We start from the raw sequence: 19,866 nt of genomic DNA, 5'->3' as shown, positions 1-19,866 counted from the left end.
CTTTCTCTGGCAGCTAATATAGTGCTTGGCACATAGTAGTTGTTCAATAAATATTTATTAAATTAGTAAGATAATTTAGTTATATTGGGTGCTTTTGGGGTTGGGATGCCACAGTGCAGGGTTTAGGAAACCTGAAAAGAAGGATGCAAGAAATGTGTTTGTGTGTGTGTATGTGAAAGGGAGTGTTGAAAATAGAAAAAGGAGATCAGAGTACAGTAAAGACTTATTTTACCTATATTTCAAATTTTTGTCCAAGGTGCTCATGAAAAGGGGAAGGAAACATCCTTCATCTTCTCCAACTTTTAGGAACCAGAACTTAAGTCACAATTACACCTATCTACCATCTGCCACATTGTTTCTGTGGGAAAACGCATTCTGAGTTCTGAATGAACTGATTTACAAATGAATGTTTGGAATCTGTCTCACTGATAAACTAGGGGCTGCCTAGATTGTGCTTTAGCATCACCAAGTTTGTGTGCATTTTTTTCTAATTATTTCATGTGTTTGTATGTCTTATTTAGTCATGTACATTACAAACTATTTGAGGGTTGGGATAATTTTCTTTTGTATAACCCACATAGTATCTAGGATGGTATTCTGGATATAGAAAGCATTTATGCAGTCTCTAGATATGTCTCAGAGTGTTTTGTGCACCAGGCACTGTGCAAAGTAAAGGGCTAAAGAGCACAGAATCTATGCTTTCTGAAAGTTCACAGTCTAGTTGGGGAATTAAGTAGGAAGTATGAAGTCAGCTTGTCCTCCAGTGGTCAAAGAAGCCTACCTGACGTAGAGGGAAATAGGCACCACGGTGTTGAGAATAATGAAGTAGGACCAGAATATAAGGACGGCAGAGACAGCTGATGAAGAGACATATTCTTTCCATGGCAGAAAATCCTGGAAGTAGTAGCCTTTCTTGTTTTCCCAAATGCAATGACCAACTGCTAGGACAAAACACATGCTGCCTAAAAACAGGAAAATCTAGAAATCAAAAAAAGAATTAAATTAACATTTCATCCAAGATGTGCTGCTTCAGTTCTACCGTTTGGAGCCTATCTCTCAACAAAGCCTCTCTCTTTTCTTGGAGGGCAGGGGGGCCCTGACGCTCAGTCTCTAGGCAGTAGTACACAGGACAGAAAAGAAAGCCCAGCAGGAGCCATCCTTGGGATTTTGACAGGAGACAATAGTAACTATAATATAGTAAATATTAATTAAGTGCCAATAATTGTGCTAAGTACTCTACTTGTATTATTTAATTTAATATTTATAATACCCTTCTTTTAATAACAGACAAGAAACTTGATATTAAGAATGGAAAAGTATTTTGCCTAAAGTCATTTGGCTACTAACTAGGATAGACAGGTCTTGAACTAGTTCCAGAACCCAATCTCTTAATTACTCCATTACTGAAGTGAGGTTCTGCTTTAAAAAAAGTCTAAAGTGTGTGGCATTGGCTTAGCAGCTGGGGGTGGGTGGGTGGTAAGGAAATGGATATAAAAGGCTGACAATATGGCAATCATGTTTACAGTAAAGAATATGGTAAAACTGGAAGACAGACCATGTGCCTACTGAGCCTAGAGCTCTAAGGGAAATGGTTAGAATTAGAATATTAGTGTGTATTGGCTGACTTTAACAAAAGTTAAAAATAGGGGAAATAACTGGCCAATTTTAAGCAGAAATGAAAAGGAATAGCGTGAAATCTGGGTCATCAAAGGACTGGAAAAGCCTATTACTTTTAGACACCAAAGAGGAAAAAAGAGACAAGATTGAGATCTTAAGCAAACAAGGCCCAATAATTCTTTTCAGCTGAATAAAATGAATCAGGCTGGAGGCAATGTCCAGATTAAAGATGGCACCTTTTTACCGAACCAAGATTATTGTTCTAGATAACCTCAACTTTCTTGCCATTAGGTTGAGAGAAAAGGGCATGGAGGGGAAAGGATGCAAAGAAAGAAGACAGATTTGAGAACTATGTTTAGAAAAGAACTTTGGGGAGGAGGGGATAATAATCCTTAACTCATTTTACAAAGCCAGCATTACTCTGGTACCAAAGCCAGAGAAGGATACTATAAGAAAAGAAAACTACAGGCCAATACCCCTGATGAATGCAAAATTTCTCAATAGCCAACCAAATTCAACAGCATATTAATAGGATCATACACCATAATCAAGTGGGATTTAGACATTAATGAAAGAAACTGAAGAAGACAAGTAAATGGAAAGATATCTTATGTTCATGGATTGGAAGAGTTAAGCATTGTTAAAATGTCTATACTACCCATGCTATCTATAGAGTCAATGCAATCCCTATCAAGATTTCAATGGCATTTTTTATAGAAATAGAAAAAAAAAATCCTAAAACTTTTATGGAACCATGAAAGACCTCAAACAGCCAAAGCAGTCTTGAGAAAGAAGTAAGGTGGGTGCATCTCATTTCTTGATTTCAAACTATATTACAAAGCTATAGTAATCAAAACAGTATGGTACTGGTATAAAAACAGACATATAGACCAATGCAACAGAAGTGTGAGCCCAGAAATAAACCCATGCATATATGTTCAACTAATATTTGACAAGGGAGGCAAATGGTGTTGTGAAAACTTGATATTCACAGGCAAAAGAATGAAACTGGATCCCTATCTTATACCACTCACAAAAATTAACTTGATATGAATTAAAGACTTAAGTGTAAAACCTGAAATCATAAAACTCCTAGAAGAAAACACAGAAACATAGAGAAAAAGTTCCTTGACAGCAGTCTTGGCAATGACTTTATAGATATGACACCCAAAGCACAAGCAACAAAAGCACAAATAAACAAGTGGAATTATATCCAACTAAAAAGCTTTTGTACAGCAGAAGAAACAATCAATGAGATAAAAAGGCAGTCAGTGGAATGGTAGAAGATATTTGCAAACCACATATCTGATAAGGAGTTAATATACAAAATACATAAGGAAATAACTCAATAGCAAAAAAAAAAAAATTCAATTAAAAAATGGGCAAAGGTCTTGAACAGACATTTTTCCAAAGAAGATATTCAAATGGCCGATAAGTACATGAAAAGATACTCAACATCACTAATCATCATGTGATACTCTTGGTGGGTAAGTAAATTGGTACAGCTACTTTGGAAAACAACATGGAGGTTCCTCAGAAAATTAAAAATAGAACTACTATATAATCCACTTCTGGGTATATGTCCAAAGGAAATTAAATGACTCTCTTAAAGAGATATCTCCACCCCCATGTTCACTGCAGCATTATTTACAATAGCCAAGACAGGGAAACAACCTAAGTGTCTATCAACAGATGAATGGATAAAGAAAATGTGACACACACACACACACACACACACACACTACAATGGAACATTATTCAGCCATGAAAAGAAGGAAATCCTGTCATTTGAGACAAATGCCCAACTCTCCAAAAAACTGCCAAATGCTTTCCAAAGTGGCTGTACAATTTTACATTCCACCAGCATCATATGCCCACATACCTGTAGAGAAGACATGTATGATGTTATTGTGAACCACTTCTAAGTCTACTCAGGGGTCTTCAAACCTGTGCCCTTTATCACAAGGTGTGAATTGCTCAAAGCAACCCATCCCCACTGCTAGAAAATTTTAGGTCTCATCTTTGAGTCACTGATAAAAAGTCTTTGGAGACAAGAGTATGAAGGCAGGAGGAGAAGATCTAACTGGGACCATTCTCAGAAAATGAGATTAAAAAATCCTTATTATGAAAAATTTCAAACACATATTAATGTATATAAATACTATAATGAACCCCTATGTGCCCATCACCCAGCTTCACCAATTATCAATTCGTGGCCAGTTTTATTTTATTCCAAACCTCCTCTTCCCCTGTCCTCCCTTTTATTTTAAGCAAATTTCTCACATTATATAATTTTATTTGCAAACAGTTTAATATATCTCTTTAAAGGATCTTATTTAAACACATAATCACAATACCTTTATCACTTAAAAAGTTAGTAATAAATCCTTAATATCATTCAATATTTGAGATTTGAGAGTTGAATAAGGGATGGAGGAGAACAAAACAGGAGGATCAAGATAAAAAAGAATAAAATCTGCTTTCATTCCTAGCCTAATGCAGATTCATACTGAGTAGTTCCGCTCTTTGTGATGAAGGTTTCTTTGGGGCCATAAAACCTTTCTTAATCTTACTCCTCCTTCCTTATGCTTCTCTTTAATGGGTCATGTGAAAGCATGGCTTATCCTCATGGTTCAGATTAAACTTCAATGATGAGTACTACTGGCTTTGCTTTCCTTTTGGACAGTCTATTTGGCCAATATTAAATCTGAGACCATATTCCTCTACCTGCCACTTCTCCAGGCCCGACCCCATCAGCTCCAGTGGGAAAAAGTGGGGAAGGTAAAATGATTATAATAAACTATTATTTATTTATAAATATAAATTTATTTATAATCTATTTGTTTATTATAAATTATTAGAATAAATAATTTGATACCCTCTAAAGCTGTGGGAGAAAATTACTGAGTGAACTTCAACACCCCTTCTGCTCCATACCTGTTGCCTGGACAATTGAGAATTACCCATCAATCATTTCCAGTGCTGTGCCATCCCTCCATTGTTAGACTATGAGTCCTCCAGAACCAGATCTTTCTGTTCAGATTTTTTTTAATTTATTTAATTAATTAATTTTTGGCTGCGTTGGGTCTTTGTTGCTGCCTGCGGGCTTTCTCTAGTTGCAGCGAGCCGGGGCTACTCTTTGTTGCGGTGCGTGGGCTTCTCTAGTTGTGGAGCACGGGCTCTAGGTGCGCAGGCTTCAGTAGTTGTGGTGCACGGGCTTAGTTGCTCCACGGCATGTGGAATCCTCCCGGACCAGGGCTCAAACCCGTGTCCCCTGCATTGGCAGGCGGATTCTTAACCACTGCGCCACCAGGGAAGTCCCTTTCTGTTCAGACTGAGCCAGCAGAAAGGAAGTCAGCTCTATCAGACCAAGACCCTGAGAGCAGGGCTTCCCCCCCTCAGAGAGGCCTGCAGGGGCAGGACACAGTCTGCTCTTTCCTCATTCCTAGAGCTTTTCCTGCCATCCTGAGGCTTTCTAAACCCTTGCAGATGTTCTCTTTCTTAAGAAACATTCATGTTGTGATGGAGTTTATTGGTACTTAGCCTAAAGCTTCAATTTGCTTCCTTTCTATAGGAAGAAAGAAACAAGAAATTGGTTTTTGCCACAAACCCCAGATGTTACTTGTTTATTACAAGAGCCAGTCAGACCCAAGAAGACCTGTGTGCAAAGAGTGGTTCCAGTAAAGGCTGAAAGAGATACTCAATTTTGTCAAGAACTAAGGCCATTGCTGGTCACAGTGGAGCTCCCAGGCGTCACAGGCAGTCTGTAAAAAGAGAGTACTCCTTGGTCCTTTGGCCCTTCACTTCTGTGCTTTTCATTGTGCCTTACCCAAGAAGTATATCCTGGATTTCTGGCATCATTCAAATTTCAAGCACTGTGCCCCACAAATATGTCCTACTTAAGAGACTAGGGTTCACAAAGCATTGTCATTGTGAGCTCTGGGGAGATCTGGGGAGGGGGAAAGGACCAAACTCCAGCTCTCCTGTGGACTTATCAGGAAGCAGTTTTACTAAACATGCTTCCTGTGTCTGTCAGATTTTCCCCTAAGAATCATTTCCAAAAATGGGAAAAAATGAAGTGTTTAAATCAGGAAGGATTTCTGCTTCAGCTTTGAGAAATGACAATGCATCGTATCTAACTACACTGACAATGTCTTGGCAAAAATACCACATAAACAAAACTGCTGAGCTGATAAGAACATAGCTAATTCAAGAACATTTCTTCATTTAATAACCATTCAAAAGATATTTCCTGAGAACCATTTTGGGCAAGGCACTCCCAAGAATATAGAGATGAATATGACATAATTTCTACCTTAGAGGCTCATAATTTGGTAGCTCAGGTATTCATTCATTTTTTTCACTAACTCAACACATAATAATGATGCTCCTATTATGTGTCAAACATAATTCTAGGGGCTGGGATACAGTGGTGATAAAAGACAATGCCTTAACTCTCAGGGAGTTTGTAATCCTGTGGAGATACAAGAAAAACAGATATGTTAAGAAAAGAAAAAATACAAATTAACTAGTGCTAAATGCTGTGAGGAAAATAAAACAAGTTAATACAATAAAAAAGGTCTTAGTGGAGGTGGCCACTTTAGATAGGGTGGCAGAGAAGGCTTCTCTGAAAAGGTGACATTGAATACTGAAAAGGAAGCAAGCCATAGATATTGCTGGCAATAGATAGACATTGCCAGCAAGGGTAAAGGTCCCATGATAGGAACAAGTTTGCTTTCTCACTTGATTTGTAGTTTGCCTGAGTATAGATTTCTAGGTCAAAGTAATTTTCACTGAGAACTTTGAAGGTATGACCCTACTGGTTTCTAGGGCCCAGTAGTGTTGGTGAGAAATCTGATGCCAATCTAATTCTCATTTTTTGTTGGTATCTTATTATTATCCCTATGAAAAAGTTAAGAGACTTCTATACACCATTGGAGTTCTAGAATTTCATGTTTAATGGATGCTTTAAATCTGAAATTCAATTCTAGGAAATATTCTTCTATTATTTCTTTGACAATATTGTTCCCTCCATTTTCTCTTTCTGATACTCCTGGGAGATCATGTGGGGGCTCTTGGTTTGGTCCTCCATTAAAAAAATGTATTTATCTCTTTGACTTTTGGTTTTATGGTCTAGTAGTATTCTTTGACTCTTTATTTCAGCCCTTCTATTGGCTTTTTAATTCCAATAATTTTTACTTTCCAAAATTCTTTTTGTTATTCTTAGATTGCCTTTTTTTTTTAAACATCTTTATTGAAGTATAATTGCTTTACAATGGTGTGTCAGTTTCTGCTTTAAAACAAAGTGAATCAGTTATACATATACATATGTTCCCATATCTCTTCCCTCTTGCATCTCCCTCCCTCCCACCCTCCCTATCCCACCCTTCTAGGTGGTCACAAAGCACGGAGCTGATCTCCCTGTGCTATGCGGCTGCTTCCCACTAGCTATCTATTTTACATTTGGTAGTGTATATATGTCCATGACACTCTCTCACCCTGTCACATCTCACCCCTCCCCCTCCCCATATCCTCAAGTCCATTCTTTAGTAGGTCTGTGTCTTCATTCCCATCTTGCCACTAGGTTCTTCATGACCTTTTTTTTTTTTTCCTTAGATTCCATATATGTGTTAGCATACTGTATTTGTTTTTCTCTTTCTGACTTACTTCACTCTGTATGACCGACTCTAACTCCATCCACCTCATTACAAATACCTCCATTTCATTTCTTTTTATGGCTGAGTAATATTCCATTGTTAGATTGCCTTTTTTATTCTTTCATTAAAAAAAAAAATTTAGGGAATTCCCTGGTGGTCCAGTGGTTAAGACTCTGCGCTTTTACTGCTGAGGGCCTAGAGTGGATCCCTGGTTGGAGAACTAAGATCCCACAAGCTATGGCGTGGCCCCCCCCCAAAAAAAATTTTAGCCTATTCTTATTTTATTTGTGCAATTGCTTCTTCTAAGAACACTAGTAAAATTCTTTTGAAAGTTCTTTTCTTTTCTCTTCCCTGAATTATAATCTGTTTTTTCCAGAGTCAGTTATTCTATTTGTTCATCCTCATCCTCCTCTTTTGTGCTCCTGGTTTCCTTCCAGTTCACTTAAAAACAGGAGTAAAAGAGTAGTTTCATCATTATAGGTTGGTTTTATTTCCTTTGGTTAATTTTGTTTCTCTAGCAGGCCACTCCCCTGGATGGGAAGATGGAACCATGAGTTCTGTGTAGGTAGGCAGAATGTGTTATTTCACTGGTTTTACCCTAGAGTACACGAGGAGCTTGCTGGCAAACTTGAGTCCCCCAAATTTAAAATAAAGTGGGTTTTACTCTGAAGTGATGACACCCACATTAGAAGCCCTAGCCCTCTGCAGATAGATTGTTAAATTTCTTCGGAAAGCAGTTCTCTTGTTTGAGACTACAGGTCAGATACATTTGTTACTGCTATATGTATGCCTATAGGGGTGGTAGGATGGTACAGAGGGCCAGGTGTTGTCCATGTTGTTTCATGGGCAGTTTTAAAATTAATTATCCTGATTATTACCCCCACATCTTACTCCTGCTCTCAATTCCTGCTGAATCCAGCTTGGAACTGCTCTTGAGGAATGCATTTCCGCTGAAGCTTTCACTACTCTGGTTTATTTATCGGTATAATCTGTCTACTTTCTGCCTTCCAAAAGCTCATCAGCATCTTGGGTCTGCTGACAGTTCTTCACGCTCTGTCAGGGGATTTATTTTCTATTTGTACTTCCTCACAGTCATTTTATTAGGCTCAAATAGGAAGTCTCAACGTCCTTCTTAAACTAGATGCCCAAAAGTGAACATGGGACCCAAGATAATATTCCCTACTTTCTGAAGGAATGATTGCATGAATGACCTCATAAATGTAGAAATTCATAGCAGCTACTCTGCTAGTTTAGCTGCTCTGGGCATTTACACCGCTTCTCTGCTGCATCCATCTTGTGAGAACTTGAGCAGAGAACTGCATTCTCTTTGGAGACTCCCATTGCAGATCCCTCTATACCTCTGCTTTAATCTGCTCTGGTGTTCTCTAGGCCTGCTATTCAGCCACCATCCTAGGACTTCCTTTCACTGTTCTCATGTTTCCTGGTTTCCATATCTTTCTTGGTTTATTCTCTTGTTTTGCTTGAGTATACACTAGAAGCTTCCTAAGAGAGGATACATGATAAGTAAATTTTTTTGAGTCTTTGCACATATGGATATTTCTTTATATTTGCATTTTATTGATAGTTTCAATGGATTTAGAATTATAGGATGCAAATAATTTTCTGGCAGACATTTGAAGCATTGATGTTTACCTTCTGCTGTTGCTGTTGAGAAGGCCAATGCTATTTTGACTCTTGATCCTTGTATATGACATTTTATTTCTCTCTGGAAGCTCTTAGGATCTTTTAAAAAAATTTATAATTTCTTCACATGTGGTCAATCTGCCATGTTAAACAGATTTGTCATGTGTTTTAATTTTGCCTCCCCAGGGAAATAGCAAGTATAGCAGAAACAGCATTGACTCTGAAAAGTTATGCCTAGATGGATAGATGTGATTATTAATAAAATTATGCATGTAAAGCATCTGGCACATATTGATGCCCCATCTCCCAAAAGTGAACGTATATACTTGAGAGCTGGACTCAGGACTTATAAATCCTTATGATCCTCACAACATCTGGCACATACTAGGCACATACTAGATTCTCAATAAATATGACTTGATCTCACCATACACAAAAATAAACTCAAAATGGCTTAAAGACTTAAGTATAAGACATGACATCATAAAACTCCTAGAAGAGAACATAGGCAAAACATTCTCTGACAAAAATCGTACCAATGTTTTCTTAGGTCAGTCTCCCAAGGCAGTAGAAATAAAAACAAAAATAAACAAATGGGACCTAATCAAACTTACAAGCTTTTGTACAGCAAAGGAAACCATAAACAAAATGAAAAGACAACCTACAGAATGGGAGAAAATATTTGCAAATGATGTGACTGACAAGGGCTTAATCTCCAAAATATACAAACAGCTCATACAACTCAACAACAAAAAAACAAACAACCCTATCCAAAAATGGGCAGAAGACCTAAATAGACATTTCTCCAAAGAAGACATACAGATGGCCAAGAGGCACATGAAAAGATGCTCAACATTGCTAATTATTAGAGAAATGCAAATCAAAACTACAATAAGGTACCACCTCACACTGGTCAGAATGGCCATTATCAAAAAGTCTACAAATAACAAATGCTGGAAAGGGTGTGGAGGAAAGGGAACCCTCCTGCACTGTTGGTGGGAATGTAAGTTGGTGCAGTCACTGTGGAAAACAGTATGGAGGTTCCTCAGAAAACTAAAAATAGAATTACCATATGATCCAACAATCCCACTCCTGGGCATATATCAAGACAAAACTGTAATTCAAAAAGATACATGCCTATGTTCATAGCAGCACTATTCACAATAGCCAAGACATGGAAACAACTTAAATGTCCATCGACAGATGAATGGATAAAGAAGATGTGGTACATATATACAATGGAATACTACTCAGCCATAAAAAGAACGAAATAATGCCATTTGCAGCAACATGGATGCAACTAGAGATTATCACACTAAGTGAAGTAAGTCAAAGAGAAAGACGAATATCATAAGATATCACTTATATATGGAATCTAAAATATGGCACAAATGAACCTATCTATGAAACAGAAAGAGAATCACAGACATAGAGAGCAGACTGGTGGTTGCCAAGGGGGAGGGATGGAGTGGGAGGTTGGGGTTAGCAGATGTAAACTTTTCTATATAGAATGGATAAACAACAAGGTCCTACTGTATAGCACAGAGAACTATATTCAATATCCTATGATAAACCATAATGGAAAAGAATATCAAAAAAGAATGTATATATATGCATAACTGAATCACTTTGCTGTACAGCTGTAATTAACACATCATTGTAAAGCAACTATACTTCAATAAAAAACATGATTTGATGACAATGAGTCTTTGCCATTATTTTTCTGTGGGACTTTATTTATGATATTTATCTTTACTGTGTCTCAATTTGCATATTTGTCAATGGGGAAAATACTTCTTGACTTGCTTATTGTTCATGTGTTGTGAAGCTGCAGTTAGTGAATGTGAAAATATTCCAAAAAGTTAAAATCCCACTACAGATGTCAAGTACAGTTTCTGGTCTCAAAGCTGAATGAATCTTTTTTTTTTTTTTTAACATCTTTATTAGAGTATAATTGCTTTACAATGGTGTGTCAGTTTCTGCTTTATAACAAAGTGAATCAGTTATACATACACATATGTCCCCATATCTTTTCCCTCTTGCATCTCCCTCCCTCCCACCCTCCCTATCCCACCCCTCTAGGTGGTCACAAAGCACGGAGCTGATCTCCCTGTGCTATGCGGCTGCTTCCCACTAGCTATCTATTTTATGTTTGGTAGTGTATATATGTCCATGCCACTCTCTCACTTTGTCCCAGCTTACCCTTCCCCCTCCCCGTATGCTCAAGTCCATTCTCTAGTAGGTCTGCTGCATCTTTATTCCCGTCTTGCCCCTAGGTTCTTCTGACCATTTTCTTTCTTTCTTTTTTATTTTTTAGATTCCATATATATGTGTTAGCATATGGTATTTGTTTTTCTCTTTCTGACTTACTTCACTCTGTATGACAGTCTCTAGGTCCATCCACCTCACTACAAATAACTCAGTTTCGTTCCTTTTTATGGCTGAGTAATATTCCCTTGTGTATATGTGCCACATCTTCTTTATCCATTCATCTGTTGATGGACACTTAGGTTGCTTCCATGCCCTGGCTATTGTTGAATGAATCTTCCTAATTTTCTAAAATCCCATTTATTAAATCCAAAGGATATAGAAAAAGAACTGTAACATTTACCATAATAAATAACAGAGAACACACAATTTATAATTCAGATATTAATGAGAAATGTACAGAAAAAGGGTACTTTTATTTTCTAAGCAATAGAGTAAAAATAAAATATAAAAAGTAATGGAATTAAGTATAGGCAGCATTGGAACCACTCAGTCATGCAGAGAAGCTGTATAAGTGAAGAAATTAATCTGTCTATATCTAACAAGAATAAAGGCAACCTGTATATAATAGCATGGAAATAAATTAATTAGTCTTCAATTTAAACTTCTATTCTCAAAGCTGATTATTATCTATTGAGTGCTTATAAAAATTTTTTATTAGAATATAGTTGATTTACAATGCTGTGTTAGTTTCAGGATACAGCAAAGTGAATCAGTTATACATATACATATATCCACTCTTCTTTAGATTCTTTTCCCATATAGGCCATTACAGAGTATTGAGTAGAGTTCCCTGTGCTATACAGTAGGTCTTTATTAGTTATCTATTTTATATATAGGAGCGTGTATATGTCAATCCCAATCTCCCAATTTATCCCTCCTCCCCTTGCCCCCTGGTAACCCTAAGTTTGTTTTCTACATCTGTGACTCTGTTTTGTAAATAAGTTCATTTGTACCCTTTTTTAAGACTCCACATATAAGCTATAACATATATATTGAGTGCTTTTCAAATTTCATTTCTTAGCAGCAGAATCCTTTATTTTCCAACTGAGATCTTATAGAACAGATAAATGTGAAGCTGCTCTTTTTCAAGCAGGAATTTCAGAGTGAAGAGGCCGAACAAAACTCTTGATCTTCTCTATTCCCCCTGCAGCAGACCTTAGACTCCTCTAAGGAAATAGAGTTTGAAAATCATCGGTTTAAGTAAGGTGATCTATTAGTCCAAGTAAGGTTTTATTAAAGTGGTCATGAGTAAAACTGGCTATGAAAAAAAAGTGTCTTAATTTCTAAAGCAGGGTCCATAATCTATTCTGGTACCACTAATCAAAGTATCAAAGCTTCAACAAGTTATGACTGTCCTCCACAACAGAGGTATAAACTTGAGACTCCCTTGTCAATGAGTTCTGTTCTTTTCTGCTTCAGACATTAGTAGGTGGGGTCCTAAAACTGCTTGAGTTTTTCAAACAACTAAATTCTGACTTGAAAATACCAGCTACTGCTGTGGAAGGAAGGGAAGTATGCCTATTTGTAAAGAAACAGAAAAAAAGTCTTTAACTTACCCAGAGCACAAGGACATTCATGAGATGGTCTATGTGTGTCCGTTTAAAAGTGGACTTTCCACTGTTCTGCATTAATTTGGTGTCTGGTCCTAAGTGAAACAGGGAGACATCACCTCTTAGAATCACTGAATATTCTCAAGAGGATTGAAATTGGGTTTAAATGTACCTTTATGATCATTTTATCAAACCTCTTTCCAATGCTAGGTGATAAAGTCCTGGAGAAAGGCTCATGTTTGGTGCCAATAACTCAAAGAATGGAAAATTTGTTTCTAAGGATAATCCCAACTACTTCTGCAAAGCGCATCAATGCTTGACACCTCCCTTTCTTTGCCGCACCTTAGTCTAGTTTTTCATTGATAAGTCAGAATAGGAGTCACAAGCTTCTCTCTCATCACCATCTGGTTTATTTAGCTTAGAAAAGGGATTTTCTGATAAGGAGAACTTCACCTTCTTTTGAGGAAACCCATTGCTGGACCAGGCTCTATTTAAAGTTTCTAATTAAGAAATGGAGAAAGGAAAAGGCAATGGCAGTGATTTCTCTTGAGGTGGAAGCTTGGGAGCTGAGATTTCTCTGGAACTGAGACAGAGACTCTGCATTTCTTCATGACAAGGCAGATAGTAAGTAGAAATAAAGAGCTCTTTAAAAATAAAGAGCTTTTTTTTTTAATAAGAGCTCCTATAGGAACCAACATTTTTTTTTAAAAATTTATTTTTTGGCTGCATTGGGTCTACGTTGCTGCGCGTGGGCTTTCTCTAGTTGCGGTGAGCAGGGGCTTCTCTCGTTGCGGAGCACGGGCTCTAGGCGTGCGGGCTTCAGTAGTTGTGGCACGCGGGCTCAGTTATGCCTCGTGGGCTCTAGAGTGCAGGCTCAGTAGTTGTGGCACACGGGCCCAGTTGCTCCGCGGCATGTGGGATCCTCCTGGACCAGGGATCGAACCCGTGTCCCCTGCACTGGCAGACGGATTCTCAACCGCTGCACCACCAGGGATGCCCTAAAGAGCTTTTAATGGCCACTGGGACTACAGCTGGAAATTATTATCTTACTGTGGCTGTTGTCACCAATGCCCACTGCCACCGAGGGCATAGGGTGGCACAGAATCTTCCTCCATTTTCCAGCACTACATTATAACTCAAGAAAATCCCTCAATAAGTATAAGGGATTATGGTTCTAAATGCCATCTCAAGATGGGCCACTGCTAATGAGCCACATGTGCCTTTTCTCTGGCATGAACACTTCATATTGTATTTTATATTCTACATAATGACCACCGTGTTTATTTTTTCCCCATGGGAGCAATCCACATGTATACTCTCCCCTTTCACATGTTCCCCTTTCATATGCTAATACTATGTGTACTTCTATGTGTATACCTTCTCTTGTGTCCAGATATGTTTAGAAAGACTTATGAATGCTCTGTGGTCTTGGAACACAAAGCCTTCCTCTAACAAAGGCAGGGCTGATATGCTGGCAGCTCATTGCTTGGAAAAAAAAGTCATTTTTTTCTTAAATTATCCATCCATCTATCCATCTACCTGCCTCCCTTTCTATCTGTCTCAAAGCCATAGTGTTCTGGTACATATCTGAGCCCCATATCTACATCCTGAAAACTAAGTACCCACAACGTGGCTACAAATGGAATCCAGCAGGCTGGGGGTCTGTGGCCCCCATGAAGACGTACCAGTAAAAATTACCAAGCCATAGCACCAATCTGTATTCCTGATGATGCAGCCTCGGAGAATCAGCCTGTCATGATCCAGGATGTAATTTTTTCCTTTATAAATCAGTATTCCTGTGAATCTGTCCAACCTGTTATTGGGAGACTCACACCTCACTTCTCCTGAAAAAAAGAAAAAGAAGGAATAAGAGTCCTGACTCTGTAATCTTAATTCTTTCCTAACAGGACAGAGGAGGCTTAACAGAAAAGAGGAAAGAACATCCCCTTTTCAAAATATACACACATCTTTTTCTTATCCTTTCTCAGCCGCTGCCCATTTCTCACCAGGCAGACAAAGGGTTCTGGGCATCAGAGAAGAGTAATTCTGTGACACGGGTCATCCAGAGAGAGAACAACCCACATGATAACCTATCACCATCAGTACTTCTAGATCAAATGAGCTGGATCTGAAGAAATTTTAAAACTACTTAAAGCAAACCTAGTATTTTTTTCAAAATGGAAATAATTTGACTTTTTCATGATTAGTAAAGTAAAATATGCCCATTGTAAATACATATACAACATTAAAAGGAGAAAGGAGAAAGTAAAATTCACCCACTGCCTCAAAATAAGCACTATTAAACTTCTGCAGTACATCCTTCCAAGTTTTTTTCTATACATGTACTCATATACATATGTTTCCAAAAACAGGTTTATATTACACATACTATGCATAGTGTATTGCAGTCTTTTTTCACTTATTAATATGTTGTGAATATTTTTCCATGTGGTGAATAAATATCAACTTGCACATCGTTTTTAATAAGTTACATAGAATTCACTGTATGGATGTACCACACTTTAACCAGACATCTACTAATAAAAATTTGGGTTGGCAAACCTGTTTCCTAACTCACCATCAAAGGCAGACAGCAGCTTTAGGTTATCTTCCATCTCACTGGTAACTGAGATGGCTTGCTTCACTTTCAAGTTGGTTTCACTGGAGTAAAGAATGCACATACATAAGAGCAGCACAGGTCCAATTTCTCCTACTTTAGAAAACAGTTTTTGCCAATAGAGCTTGGGCTATAGGCTTGAGCCGTGAGAGTCACTCCCACTGTTATCCTCTCTCAAGAAAAGTATTGAGGTGGGATGGTTCTACAGGGAAGCTGAGTATTAGCCCACTTGCTCCCCTCTCTCCCTGAAACACATATCAACTACTTTAACCAACCTATGAGATCTTGCGGGTCAGATGCTCTAGGAAAGCCGAAGAAACAACACAAGACAACCTGGAGGGGGTACCTGCTCCCTTCAAGAATAAGGAGCAGGTCCTGGTAAGAATGTGCATATACGTCCCAGTAAGCATACTCCCCATCTCATAAATATTTACAGGACCCATGAAGGGATCCCACCTAACCATTTGCCGAGACAAGAATGCACAGAGACAGAAGTAAAAAAGAAGGCACATTTCAAAAAGTTTGTGGGCACCAAGAGGAAAAGTTGTAAGGATGCAGATCGATACAAAACTCCACAGGACAAGCTCTCTGAAGATGGCCTCTATACTCCGAAGATCTTAGCTTTTGCACGTTAATGAATTTCCACCTTAAATCCTTTCTAGAACATGGTTTATCAGTACATAATTACCTGCATATTCATTTCCCCCCTGGAATCTTTGGAACTATATTCTGAAATTTTACAGTTCTGTTAACGTCTTTCCTACCACTCAGCATTACTGAATATAGATAGTCAGACAGAATGTCTCCAGTTTAGAGATGGAGAATATGGAGTTTATTTGCCCAGATTCTGCACCAGTGGATGCTAAATTATTGCTGTCAAGAGCTCAGCCTTAGACTTGAGGTCCCAAGAGTCTGGCCTCCTATCTTATCTAGATATTTCTAGCCTCTTTTAGCACTTCATTCTCTGCATCATGTTCTCCCTCAGTGAGAAATCACTCTAAGCTGGCTCAACCGTCTTAATGGACTATCAGGAGGGAACACTCACCCGTCCAGTTCTGCTGTTTCTATATATGTCAGACTGTAGGGCTCACTGCTAGAGAGTAATAGTATATCAGCCTGTGGTCAGAAAAGTCAGAGAAGATAAGGAAGGCAGGAAGGCAGACTTTTAACATTACAGTGTGACAAAAGCAATTACCTCAGGAACAGATGTTCATCTTAAGAATATTATAGACATTTGGTTTACTTTCTTTGTCTAGGACCCATCACTGCTACCACACACCCCCTCTCCAAAAACTAGTCATATTTTACCTGTAGCTATGGTGAGAAATGGACAAGAACAAACTTCTTACCACAGGAGATGTTGATCTCTGGATGCAAAGTGAGGAAGGTGAAGGTCACCAAAAGGAGTGGTCACAGAAGTTGCTAAAAGGGTTCCTATTCAAGCCAAAAGAGAAAAAGCCACAGCCCAAAGACGTACTCACCGTGACAACCTGATTATTTTCTAGTTTTATTATGTCTCCCACTTGGACATTCATCCATTTGTCTGTCACTATCCTGCAAGAAAGTAAGCCTTGAATGCCTGCATGCCTGCTCTGAGAATTTCCCCACAGCCCGGTTTTGACAATCAAGAAGAAAAAAAAGGGGCTTCCCTGGTGGCACAGTGGTTGAGAATCTGCCTGCTGGTGCAGGGGACACGGGTTCGAGCCCTGGGCTGGGAGGATCCCGCATGCCGCGGAGCAACTGGGCCCGTGGGCCACAACTGCTGAGCCTGCGCGTCTGGAGCCTGTGCTCCGCAAGAAGAAGAGGCCGCGATAGTGAGAGGCCCGCGCACCGCGATGAAGAGTGGCCCCCGCTTGCCACAACTAGAGAAAACCCTCGCACAGAAACGAAGACCCAACACAGCCATAAATAAATAAAATAAATTTAAAAAAAAAAAAAAACAAGAAGAAAAAAAAAAAGCTGAGATGAAGTCAAGGCTCAAAGGAGGACCAAACTGGGTTTGTGATACTCCTTGCTACAATCAAGAATGGGGCCCATTTCTCTTGACTTAAGGCTATAAGAGTTTTCTAAAACTCTGTCAAGGTATATGTAGACATACATGCACATTAATTTTTCTTTAAGTAAAAGCAATATATGCATATGGTAAAAAAAATTTCAAATAATTAAGAAGTATGTAAGGACTTCCCTGGTGGCGCAGTGGTTAAGAATCTGCCTGCCAATGCAGGGGACACAGGTTTGAGCCCTGGTCCGGGAAGATCCCACATGCTGTGGAGCAACTAAGCCTGTGCGCCACAACTACTGAGCCTGTGCTCTAGAGCCCGTGAGCCACAACTACTGAAGCCCACGTGCCTAGAGCTCCTGCTCCGCAACAAGAGAAGCCACTGCAGTGAGAAGCCCGCGCACCAAAATGAAGAGCAGCCCCCACTCGCCTCAACTAGAGAAAGCCCGTGCACAGCAACGAAGACCCAGTGCAGCCAAGAGTAAATAAAAAAAATTAAAAAAAAGAAGTATGTAAAAGGAAAAAGTAAAGTCTCCTCTCTCCCCAGATTTTAGTTTTGCTTCCCCCAAGGTAGCCACTGTGAGTAATTTTTTGCATTTCTTTCGAGAAAATATCAATCCATATAATCACATACAAGATAAACATTTAAAAATTACATAATAGATACATAATTTTCTGCACTTTGCATTTTTCATTTAATAATATATCTGGGAGAACACTTATAGAAGATGTGGCTCATTCCTCTTGATAGCTAAAAAATGTGGCTTTCAACTAAAGATGTGCTTGTAGCCAGAATTACTGAGAAATTAAAGTGACAGAAATCACAACTTGAAAAACAAATTTTTTTCAATAGTAGCTCTGCTCAAACTCATGTGCTCTAGAAAAAGAAAGCCAATTTTTGGAATATAGACAACTCACCTCAAGTGTTATATTAGTCAGACATTCACTGGCTTACAAAGTCTAACCACTAGGGCCCTGCTTGTGAACTCCTACTCTAAAACCACTCTATGACAAATTCTTCTCTAATAATCTTATAAAATCCAAGTGCTCAAGCTCCTTGGGAAGTTCATTTGACTAAATTCATTTGGTAACTCCCTAGCCTTGCAAATTTCTTATACACTCAGTTTTATCTTTTCTTTCTATTTCTATTACCTTCCTTCCTTTTTTTTTAATTTTCTTTTTAATCACAACTGACTTTTTTGGTGGTATCTTATGAGTGGCTTCAACAGACCAAAACACTTAGGGAAATAATCCACCATGAGTAAGAATCAGCAGACACAATAAATAACAGAATTAGGTGCCCAAGCATGTCACATAATAGAATCATATGATTAAAACTATAGCTGCTGGTATATATACAATGAAATACTATTCAGCCATAAAAAAGAATGAAAATTTTGTCATTTGCAACAAGGATGGACTTGGAGGGTGTTATGCTAAGTGAAATAAGTCAGACAGAGAAAGACAAATACTGTATGATATCACTTATATGTGGAATCTAAAAAATACAACAAACTAGTGAATATAAAAAAAAAGAAACACACTTATAAAGAACAAACTAGTGGTTACCAGTGGGGAGAGGTAATACAGGGGTAGGGGATTAAGAGGTACAAACTATTACATATAAAATAAGCTACAAGGATATATTGTACAACATGGGAATATAGACAATATTTTATAATAACTATAAATGGAGTATAACCTTTAAAAATTGTGAATCACTGTATTGTACACCTGTAACTTGTATAATGTTGAACATCAACAATACTTCAATTTAAAAAATATGTTTTTAAAATATAGCTCCTGGGTATTCTGTAAGGTCACCATGAAAAAAGACTGGACCTCAATCTTGAATTCCTTCAGATTTGTGCTTCTTTGCAATCATGATTCTGCAAACACTGGTCACTTTTCCTTTCATACAACCTCTATTTGTTGAATTCTTCCCCATCCCTTAAGGCCCAGCACAAATATCACCTCTTCCAGAAAGTCTTCCTTGATTCCTTTAGCCAGCTATGATTGCTCATTTTTATTAATTCCTGTGATAATTTTTTGTACCCCTTATGATAATCTTCACATTTTGCCTTATATAGAAATCATGCCTGTCTCCCTCTATTCCTGCCAAAGGTAAATTGCTCAAATTTTGCAGGACCCCACAAAAAATACAAACATTGACCCAATACTGTAGATAGATATGACCAAACACTACAGCAATGGGGTCAACACCAATATTTTCTTTAGATTGTTAACAAAAAGATGTCCTAACCAAAGGATACAGTAGAATGGTCAATAAGCCATGTGGAATCGATTGATGTTCTAAAGACAGGTGCCTCCATGCTGACCACTGTACTAGTAATAACCACTTGCATATTAATACCACGTCATAATTTATTAATTGCTTTAATATATATTATTTTGTTTTCATTTTCATAAGCATCCTCTAAGGTAGAGAATATTATCTTCACTTTATAGATAAGAAATATGAGGCCCAGAGAGGTCTGAGGTCACATAGGA

At 38.2% G+C, this 19,866-nt stretch overlaps 1 protein-coding gene across 1 annotated transcript in view; it reads right to left on the bottom strand.

Moving 5' to 3' along the window:
* Window positions 1-19,866, bottom strand: part of LOC118896387 (phospholipid-transporting ATPase FetA-like) — a 118,298-nt gene that overhangs the window by 32,000 nt on the left and 66,432 nt on the right. The window contains exons 8-13 of the mRNA XM_036854161.1: window positions 16,838-16,910; window positions 16,402-16,472; window positions 15,318-15,400; window positions 14,425-14,583; window positions 12,746-12,834; window positions 782-978 (exon numbers count right to left, since the gene is read on the bottom strand). Coding sequence (XP_036710056.1) covers window positions 782-978; window positions 12,746-12,834; window positions 14,425-14,583; window positions 15,318-15,400; window positions 16,402-16,472; window positions 16,838-16,910 — 672 coding nt within the window. The remainder of the gene's footprint in view (window positions 1-781; window positions 979-12,745; window positions 12,835-14,424; window positions 14,584-15,317; window positions 15,401-16,401; window positions 16,473-16,837; window positions 16,911-19,866) is intronic.

Source organism: Balaenoptera musculus, chromosome 6, assembly GCF_009873245.2.
Source record: "Balaenoptera musculus isolate JJ_BM4_2016_0621 chromosome 6, mBalMus1.pri.v3, whole genome shotgun sequence".
NCBI lineage: Eukaryota > Metazoa > Chordata > Mammalia > Artiodactyla > Balaenopteridae > Balaenoptera > Balaenoptera musculus.
This window is presented reverse-complemented; position numbering and strand designations above follow the sequence as displayed.